Genomic DNA, 10,737 nt, shown 5'->3' with positions numbered 1-10,737 from the left:
TAGAGCCTGGAGCCAGCTAGAGGAGAGATTTCACACTCCTGACCATGACACAGAACAGACTGAGGGGGGAATTAGTCAGATAGCTTTGTTTCTAAGTAGCTCAGCAGGGACGGGTCAGCGAAGGACAGGACCACACCTTGACCAGGATCACTGAGTTACCCAGACTTTGTGCCCTTCTGTTTTGTCAGACCTGGAAGACGGACGTGCAGGGGAGAAGGTAACTGAACTTCTTCATTTGTTTTTCTTCCCAACATGGCCCCACTGAATAACTCTCCTCTCTCTGTTTTCTACTATCACGTGGGTCTTTAAGTGCCCTGCTGAGGATCGGTGGTAGAGCTGCCAGAGATCTGCCTAACAGATCTGCTAACATCTCTGGTAACAGGACAGACTATGGGTGGCTGGGAAACCACACAAGAAGGTCTTGCCATTTGCTTTATTTATTTATTTATTTATTCTGTTCACTCTCCCCAAGTCAATGAGGCAGCAGGGTGAGTAAAGATGAGACACATGATTTCTTCATACAGTCACTCCATAACCCCCTCCCAAACCGCTGGGTCCCAGATAACCCCAAGCGTTTACATCACATGAAGCCTGATTTGGAAGACATGGCATTCCACTCACCCACACTAACTCCCCCCACCCGTGGAGGCTAGCTGGAACACTTGGCTCCGTTAGCCAAGAGAGGCCTGCGGGTCGGCCTCCTTCATACTCCTGAACTCCTCACCAGCCGGAGGAGGAGACCCAGGCGACTGCTCTGACCTCTGAGGCAGACCTGTCCCTCTGGCCCTCCCCACCCGCAGAGTCCCCAGTACTAGTGGCCCAGCAGGGAGTTGGGGAGAGAACCCCAGTAGTCATGTAATAATTCCCACGAGACTTATCACCTAGCCATAACTCTTGAATTATCTCCACATCTGTCTCCTTTTAGGAATAGTAATCTTTATTGAAAGGAAAAGTGAGCTGGTTCCCGGACTCCCTAATGCTCACTTAGTAATGCCACCATTGTTCACAGAGCGCAAGACTGATTCTTAGTGACTCAGATTGTCCCCTAGAGCCAGAGAGGACGGATCCTCTTAGCATGTCTGAGAGCTTCTCAAATGGGAACATGGGGACAGCAGGGGCCTGGGGGGGCGGGGTCAGCAACACCAGCTGTGCCATTTGCAAACGCTTCAGGAACTTGTAATGTCACGCAAACAGGGCACGTCCTGGCTTCCCTTCCCGGGCTGCCTGGGGACTCTGGATGGGCTAGCTCTTCTCAGACCTCCAGGTTGACTTGCTGAATTCTTTCACTCCCACTAGCCTCTTTTCTGCTTCTCTGCCCAAAGTATTTGGATAAAAGACAATTCAAGCCTCCAAGTCCTCTCCTTTGGAGCCAACCAAGCTGTGCACACACGATCCCAGGCGGTTCTTGAATTACAGACAAAACAGTATGCGAGTCTGCTACGGAGCTACTATTGGAGTTGGGTTTCACTGGAATGGTCAGGGGCACATCTCAAATGTCCCAGAGGGTCACCCCCGCTGCCGTCTCTTCCGTCCCCGCAGCTTCAGCCTCCTGGCAGGCAGGCTGACAGGCCGCTTCCCGAACTTCGCCATGATCTCTCTGATCCTCGCCAGGTTGGTCTTGCTGAGCGTGAAATCGCATCGCGTGGCCCCCATGGCATAGCCGACCATGCAGTTCTTGGTGGAGGTGGTATAGCCTTCTCCCTTCGCCGTGACCACGTATTCTCCAGGGTTCAGCAGGCGCCAGTAATCCCCATCGCTGGCTGTGAAAAGGAAGCAGGGGGACTTAAAATTGATCCTTCTAGCACAAATCCCTTAGCTCTACCGCACGCCCGACCTGCTGGCAGAGAAGGGCCCTGAGCTGGTGGTTGGGGCCCCTGAGCGCCTTACAGATCAAGTTCTTTATGCATTCTGGAAGGCATGATGTTTTCCGCCATGGAAGCTGCCTTGAATGAGTTTAACAGGAAGGGGCTTAGAGCGTAGGCACCCCATGGTGCTCATATACGTGAGCAGAATTGGAGAAGCAAGCATGGCTAGTTTTTCCTCTGTGACAATCTACCCTATTCATGGTGAACTTGAGCTTGAAAACAATATGCCCTTGCTGCCAAATGCCACCTTGCAAAACCACCGGTGTTCCAGCTCCCTGGCTTCCTTGGTCAGATTTAAGGGAACTCATTCCTACCGAGGAGGAGGAAAGGATTTCCCAGGAGAAGACCCTGGTGCCTACATGCCACTCCTGCCCCATCCTGGAGCCAGGAGTCAAAGGAAGGTATGAGAGCCAACCCACTGCAGGCAGGGCTGAGGTGGAATGCCTGTTCCCCCAGTCAATCCACTGGTTTCATAGTGGGTTCCTCATGTGATAAGGTCCTTCTAATGGAGGAACAAGAGTAAGCCAGTTTTGTTATAGGTAGTCAGCCAGGAACACAGGCCCAAGGAGATGCCACCTTAACTGCCCTGGCAAAACTAGAACCGGGGTCTGCTCCTGTCTCATCCAAGATGGCTGAAAGCGATTCTTCTGCAACTGGTCTTCCTGCTCCTTCCTCGGGGCTGGCCTTCCCACATCAGCCACTTGAGTCTGCCAACCAATCAGGTTGATTACAAACCTGAGTCTGAGGACGAGGCTCACCCTAATTGGATGTTTGAGCCACATCCTTCTGGCTCTGACTCTCCCGGTTGGTTCTTGCTCTGGTAAGCTCTCCCTCTTCCCAGCCCAGCCATGTGGGGAGGGGGGGACTTCTCTTCTGCTGGCTGTTCTTTTGTTTACTTTGTCTTGACCAGGGTGCGTTCTTATCCAATCACATGGATCTGCCACTTCTTGGTCCCCTTTGCCCTTTGGGTCAATCTGGACATGAGGATGGACAATGGGGAGGACTTCTTGTCTGTGTCCTTTTCTGCCTTGTTTCTGAATGCCTCCCTGGTTTGCTACACTTGAGATTGTCTCTTTAAGCCCCGAGAGCTTTACTCTTTCCTTGTCTTTCTGACCCTCTGTGGGAATGTGGAGGGGATCTTTGCCATGGGCCCTCTTCTCTGGAGATCTCTCTATGTGAAGATTTTCTCTGTCTCCCCTTCGCCTTTCTAGCCTGGCCAGGGAGAGGATTTCTTTTTGGCTTGGGACTTCCTGCTGGCCCTCATTCTCGGTTCTAACTCTCTCTCTCTAACATACACCTTATAATTCACAATTTACCCTTTTCAGAATCCATATTTTCAACTCATTGCTAACTTCAACAAGAACCCAAAAGGTGCAGGTCCACAGACTTGGGATCCCCTGCATCTTTACAGAATTTAATTCCTCCCTGGGCCTCACATCCTGCATTACTTCCTTAGCCCATCAGAGCAAGTCCTAACCAGCCCTCTGCAGAAGACCTGCAGTCACTGAGGCCCACTGTGTCGCCTGCTTGTGCTGTAGAGCTCTGGCTTCCTGTCCACGCGTTTCTCTTTGTCATTCGGTTGGCCTGGTAGTGGTCAATCACACAAGTGCCACTTGGGATTCAATTGAGGATGGATTATAGTATACAGCACATGCTCTGAAGGACTCTACAGCTTAGCACAAGACGTAAGACAGGAGCCCAAGACCATTCCTACACTCAGAGATGCCATCTTCTAGAAGGAGAGGTGTTAAGGTGGCAGGCCTGTGAAGGAGGTTGCTTACTCAGGCTGGCTGGGGAGCTGTGGGAGCCAGAGGTGCCTCAAAGGGCAAACTATGTACAAGGCTGACTGCCTGACCTCAGGCCTAGGACTGCCAGGTGGAAAGTCATGAAGGTACTTTATTCAGTAGAAAACTCACATTCTCACCAATGTGAGACACAAAGCAAAGGCTGGGGAGTACCAGGGGGCCGTTTCCATGCGTGTGTATGTGTGTGTACACACACATGTGTGTGCCTGAGCCTCTCACATACAGCTACCATTAGCAGACTGTACGACATGTAAAAGACACAGTACTGCCTCCAGATTTCACTGGACAACATCTTGTGCTCCTGAGAGCTCGCCACATTATGCAGGGCATCTCTAATGAATGAGCCTGTAGTACAGATTTAAACCTGATGCTTCAAAGTGTCATGTACGCATATGAGGGAGACATCTACCTCATATTCATTGATTTGGAGGATGTAGTATGTACAGTGTGTGTGTGTGTGGGGGGGGGGTATGCACACATGTGTGCACATGCCCTCTCATCTTGCATGTGCATGTGAGGAGGCCAAAGGAAGACATCGGGCATTTTCTATTACTTTTCTGCCTTATTTCCTTGAGACAGACTCTCATTAAACCTAGAGCTCCCTACTTTTTTGGCTAGGCTGGCTGACCAGGGAGCTCTGTGATCTTGCTCTCTGGGGCCCCTCAACATTGAGACGACAGCCATGTCCAGCCTTTTGACAAAGATGCTAGGGAATTGGTGTTAGGTCCCCAAGCTTGGCCAACATATTCTTACACATTGAGTGATTTTCCCAACCCCAGAGGTTTATCTCCACCCCTCAGAGGAGTTTAGGACATGTGTAGTCAGTGCTGGTAGCTGTGCAGTCTAGAAGTTTCTAGGCTCTTTCTGATTCTCCCCTCTCAACAGCTTAGAGCTCAGCTTCTCCTGCCTCATCCTTGAGGCTCCTCTTGTCTCTGCTTTTCCTCCCATGACCCTTAGCCTAGAACCGTGCACCTGTGTGAGCATTCAAGCACACACTCCATGCAGGTCCCCAGCAAGGTTGCTTGTCCTTGTAGATGGAAGGGGCACCCCAGGCTCCATGAGTGCCTCTAGTCTAGAAGTTCCCGGAGAGGAGTAACCTTGACCTAGCTGTTTATGTAACTCGTTTGCAGGTCAGCTGGGGCTCTCCAAGCAGTAGATGACAGATTATGCTGAATTCCAAGGCAGGTGCATCTCAAAAGTGTGCTTACTAGCTCTCTCACTGTGGAATTCCTGTTTAGTTTATGCAAAATCTTCCTGAAATGAAACATGTCAGATCACATGAGCCTCAGAGAGAAATCAAGGCAAACTCCACGCTTTTGTTGATCACAAGAAGATGCTCATAGAGAGTTGTGTGAAGTGTGGAAGGCATCTGTCAGGTGCACACACTGGGAGATTATTTATGGGGGAAATAGTGAGAGAGGGATACACTTCCCGTTAGTTTGTCCAAATCGTCTCCTTGATTACAGGGCTTGAAATTAAGAGTCCACTGGCAAAGCTTTCTCATCTAGGCTTAGGGGGCCCCAGGGCCTTTTAACTCCCCACTCAGTTTAGAACCCTTGTGCTTTCCCACAATGCCTACCCAAGCCGTGCAAGGAATAGTCCAGCCCTTTATGAAGCGCTCTCTTCAAGGAGCTCTAAAGCAGGATTTAGAATAGAAATCCCACATAGAGCCGGATCAGACAGCACGGCTTTCATCCATAATGACCACTGTCATGAGCATCCTGCATGGTCATTGGCAAATTACAGGGACTCGGTCCACATTTGTTGATTTAATGGGTGAATGGACAAGTGGGTGAATGAATGAATACAGAGATGCCTATAAAGGGCTCCAAGGTCCAAAACTGCAAGCAGCATAATGAGCCCTCCCAGTAGTCAATGGCTGCAAGTCCCAGGACAAATGGGAGGAGTGTTTAGAAAACACTAGAGTAAAGCAAATAGTAACAAGGGCTGAAGGGATGGCTTAGTGGTTAAGGCCCTTGCCTGTGAAGCCTAAGGACCCAGGTTCAGTTCCGTAGAACACATGTAAGTCAGATGCACATGGGGGTGCATGTGTCTGGAGAAACTGAGTCAACATACATATAGCAGAAACATGCCTGGTGAGTAGGTGGTGCCCAAAGCCTTGTTACTGTTACTGTTAGTGCCCTATCCACCTCCTCATCTGACAGGCACCTGCATCTTCCTCAAAGGTCACACTCAGCAATGTTCTGTGCTTCAGCACAAGAGCTGCAGCCCCGGACCAGCATTCAAAGCCTGCTCCTTGCTTCCACGGCAGCCCCGTCTGCTGTCTGCTTTGGACTCTGCACTCCAGCCCTGCTGAGCTCTGCATGAGCATGAAGGCGCCATGCCCCCGCATCCTTGCCTGCCTCCCTCGCTGGGCCCATCCTGCCTGGTCTGGGAGCTCGGCTGCCTGCCTTGATAACAACCCTGAGTTACATCTGCAACTTTTCTGAGCTTCCCTTGCATCTGGCCTCCAAGCTGTCCCATGTGAGGAACAAAGAGAAGCTTGGAAGTGCAGCTTGAAAACCTTGCTTTCTAGGATTTCTTGGGGGAAAAAATTGATTCAGCTTTGAATGAGAAGTTTCTGCAACTCATGTTGTGACTATAACTCCAATAAAATACTCCAGGGAAGCAGATATTTCTCACCGAGAGACAGTTATACATTCGCAGTTACCTGTTCGGATGTCATGATTAATGCCTTCCACGGAGATGACAGCGTTGGGGATTCCTTTACCATGCGAATCCCTCACCATGCCTTTGATACCACGATGGACCTGCTCAGCAAACACCAGATATGGTGAGTCACCGACCAGCTCTGAACACCAGCAGCAGCAGGAACAGGCCAGCAACCTGGTGTCAGCCCAGTCCCCAGCAAGAATGCTTACAGCACTGTTTAGCTCCAACACATCACCTGGCCCTGCGTGGGCTTGGTGAGAGTTTATGCATTCCTTTTGGAGCTCCATGTCCCAGAAAACTTTCCATTGAAATTAAAATCTGCCAAGGTCTAAAAACATTAGGATCTGAAAGTTTTATCAAAACAGTTGGGCCGTGGAGGCGCACCCAGGTAGCAGAGGTAGGAGGATAGCCGTGAGTTCTAGGCCACCCTGAGAATACAGAGTAAATTCCAGGTCAAGCTGGGTTGGAGCCGCCACCCTACCTCAACCGCCCCCCCCAAAAAAACATTCAATACGTCGGGGGTTGTAACTCAAGATAGAGGGTGTGCCTAGAATCTGTGAGGCTTTAGGTTCAATCCCTAGCACTGAAAAAAAATATCGCCAAAAATGGGAATTGATGTTTTATCTGGCACATTTCCTTGGACTCCCTGGACTCTATGAACCTACTAATGTATGCATCAGAGAAGAAAGGAAAGAACCAGAATTCATCTGAAGATGACAGAGCTGTGTAGATCCCATCCGTCAACCAGCTGTGTCACTAGACGCACCCCAGCTTTGAACAGTGGCTTCCCTCCCTCCATCTGTAAAATGACAACAAACCCAGGTGTCACAGCAGCATTTTGAATGATATTCTCGGTACATGCTACTTTGCCTGGGCATTATACCCACGGGGGCACTTCAGTTAGCACAGACTATTGCTAGGAATGACTAGGTTGCTCCAGGCAAGACCTCTCTGCAAGGAAAAGGAACTTTCTTTCGTGAAATTCCAGAGTAGGAACAGAAGGAAATTTCACAGCTTCTCAAGAGGGAGGAGCTGGCTTATGTCCTGTGAGTCAGGAAACCTCCAGACAGACTCACATTGGAGATCCAGGCACCCACCCCTGCCACCCACCTGGGTGGAGATGCGGCCACAGTACCAAGAAGCTACCACCCAAGGCATGGGCTGCATGTATCTGTTGACAACTACCCACTGAAGGGCACCAGCTTTTCACCCCATCTCAAAACCATCCCTCCTCCTGGGGGAGAGAAGCCACAGTCACATAGCTAACGCGCACACATAGAAGGAATCCTGCAGTCCAACTTTCGGTTCGCTCATCCCTCAGATTTCTATGGGGTCTGTTCCTTCCTTAGTGGAGCCTGGATATTACTCAGCTAGTTTCAGCATTAAACTGGTGCTGGTTAACTAAGTAATGCTACAAAATGGGCATGTCCTGTTAGGTCATAGACACTGTTCTTTTAAGAGGACGGTTGCTAGTGTTACGGCCGCTGCGATGCCTTCTCATCCCAGGTACAAGTAAGAGAAAAAGCAGGCAGCTTGGACTACACAGTAAGACCAGCCAAATCCCTGATTTATGGTTTCACAATCTGCCTAATGCCGTCTCCTAGCCACTAACACAACAACCCTGCCGCATGCACCCTGTAGCAAGGCCTTATCTTAGAGGACCCCTCCCCTTAAAAGTTTATGAAAGTCAGCAATTTCTTCATTCAGAGAGCTTTTGCTATTGACCCTCTTGCCTTAGCTTCCCCAGGTGCAGGTGCCTGGTGTTCATAAAATAATATTTATTTTTATTTGTGACATTTTCATGTATATATGTATGTGTGTGTGTGTGTGTGTGTGTGTGTGTGTGTATATGTATATGTATATGTGTATGTATATATATATATATCCCACTTTGCCCAACTACCCTTTCACTTTCCCTCTTTCTCCCACTAAACACTTTTTCTTCCTTTTAGATAACCATTCTAATTTCATGTACCGTTTTTTGTTTGTTTGTTTTTAACATGCTGAGATAAATCATGTCCATTTCATGATCATGGATAGGAGGTTATTTACTGGACAATGAGTATCTTAGGAATGGCTACTCTGCTAAAGGATAAAGGATATTTCACCAGAAACCTGCATCTGCGCCTCACTATGGAACTGGGCTGGAGATCTTTCTTCGATTAAAAAAATATTTCATTTTTATTTATTTGAAAGAGGGAGGGAGGGAGAGAGATTAAGAATGGGCACACCAGGGCCTCCAGCCACTGTAAACAAACTCCAGGCACATGTGCCACCTTGTGCATCTGGCTTATGAGGGTCCCAGCAAGTCAAACCTGGGTCCTTTGGCTTTGTAGGCAAGCACCTTACCACTAAGCCATTTCTCCAGCCCTCTTTCCTCAATTTACTAAACCTTTCCTTGAGAACACAGAGCAGGGAAGACAGCAGAATCCTCACCAGCCCACAACAGGATCTCAGCAGGTATGTGGTACCTCACCCTACCCCCTGAAACAGTGTTGTGGGCTGTGTTGGGGTTTCTAAAATTTGTATCTTGAGGTCTTAATCTCAGGACCTCAAAATAGGGATGCATTTGGAGACTGAGGCTTTAGTGAAGTGATTGTGTTAAATGAGATTCTTAGGGTTGTTCCTCATCCAACATGCGCCTGTGAGAAGAGGAAAAATGGACACATGCAGGGAGTATGTGTTTGGGTGTGGGGGGATGACCTTGAAAAGAGGGAGCAAAAGGAGAGACCTCTGCAAATCACATAGAGAGACCCTAGAGGAAATCAACTCTGTACCTCGACCTTGGGCTCCAGGCTGCATTAACTCATCTCCTATGGTAAAAGCAGACCAAGACAAGGGGTCTGGGCATGTTGGCTCAGGCAATATCACCACTCCTGACAGAACCACACCTGAGCTTCCTGCACCATCTAACTTGCTTGTCCTGTGCCAGTGAAAACCTCACTGGTATGTTATGACTCTGAGTGTGTGCATGTGTGCACATGCATGAGGGACTGGAAGGCAACACTGCTCACCACGGCACCACCAATGCTGCACCAAAGGATTGGACCCAGCACCTTGTACATCCTAAGCCATAAGTGCTTACTCTGCCTCAGAGCTCCACCACAGCCATGTCCATTCTGGAAAAGAATGTCTGGTAGGCTGTCCTCTGCCTGAGTGGGAGAAGCACTTTCTTCAGGAAAAGCTCTTCTAATGAGTGAAGTCTTCTAATGAGGTTGAAGTGTGAAATCTATCCTTTTATCCTGGCCACATCCACAGCATGTCCCCTTAGCTAGTCCCTTCCTCATAGCCATGTACCCATCATGCTTAGCATAGGGACTCTGTGACTGTTAACTTGACAGGATGGAGAATCACCAAGGAAACAAATCGCTAGCCATGTGTGTGATTTAGTTGAGGTGGGAGCACCTCCCTAACTGTGGGTAGCACCAATCATGGCTGGATTCCTGGGCTGTACAGAAAGGTGAGACGGACATTTAGCATTCACCTCGCTCTGCGTCCTCCCTCATGACGTGATGATGCGATGCCAGCTTCCTGCTCCTGCCACACTGCCCTTGCCGTAAGTGGACTCCACCTTCTGAAAGCTGCTTTAAACCTGTTTTCCTTCCATTACCACTTCCGCACAGGCAATGACAGAGTCCCGGATACGATACCTGTTCCATGAATACGATCAGAGACTCGCGGTTGTTCTCCCACTCCTCGGGCAGCTGGCTCTCGTGTGGGTATTTATCACAGCCCACATAGATGGATAGCTCGAAGCAGTTAGTGTGCAGATAGCTGAAGTCATTCAGACCTGCCAAGCCAAGCAGACGGGTTTATGGAATGACATGCCAAGTGGCACAGGGGAGGGAACAAGAATGTCCAAGAAGATTCCAGCTGACCAGGGAAGCATCAAGGATCCACTTGAGATCAACACTTGGGGGAACGTGAATGAGTGTGGGTGGGAGAAGCATGGAGAAGAGGCACAGTGGGGAGGCCTGGGGTGAGGACAGAACACGGGCTGGCCAAGTCAGCCCTCCTCACAGATTAGCTCCTGAGAGCTCCCTGGATCGTTTCACTTGCTCTAAGCCAATGGGATCAAGACCTCTACAGATTTTTACTTTTATAAATGTACTTTAACACTCCATGCTTGGCACAAAGCTATTGTTAATTAGCAGAACAGCTTTTTAAAGTACTTAATTAAATGTATCTCTACACTTACACAGATCTAGAACAGGTTCACTAAAACTGCTCTCCAGGGGATTAGAGAGATGAGTCAGTGGTTAAAATTCTCATGCCATGAGCTGGGTGTGGTGGCGCAAGCCTTTAATCCCAGCACTCGGGAGGCAGGGGTAGGAGGATCGCCATGAGTTCAAGGCCACCCTGAGACTACATAGTGAATTTCAGGTCAGCTTAGG

General features: G+C 49.2%; 1 protein-coding gene across 1 annotated transcript in view; it reads right to left on the bottom strand.

Annotated features, from left to right (window-relative positions):
* Positions 1–427: 427 nt before the first annotated feature.
* The window catches only part of Cpxm2 (carboxypeptidase X, M14 family member 2), a 151,021-nt gene continuing 140,711 nt past the window's right edge, over positions 428–10,737 (bottom strand). The window contains exons 12-14 of the mRNA XM_004659267.3: positions 9,994–10,133; positions 6,342–6,441; positions 428–1,760 (exon numbers count right to left, since the gene is read on the bottom strand). Of these exons, the coding sequence (XP_004659324.2) occupies positions 1,507–1,760; positions 6,342–6,441; positions 9,994–10,133 (494 nt within the window). The 3' untranslated portion in view covers positions 428–1,506. The remainder of the gene's footprint in view (positions 1,761–6,341; positions 6,442–9,993; positions 10,134–10,737) is intronic.

Source organism: Jaculus jaculus, chromosome 1, assembly GCF_020740685.1.
Source record: "Jaculus jaculus isolate mJacJac1 chromosome 1, mJacJac1.mat.Y.cur, whole genome shotgun sequence".
Taxonomy (NCBI): Eukaryota; Metazoa; Chordata; class Mammalia; order Rodentia; family Dipodidae; genus Jaculus; species Jaculus jaculus.
This window is presented reverse-complemented; position numbering and strand designations above follow the sequence as displayed.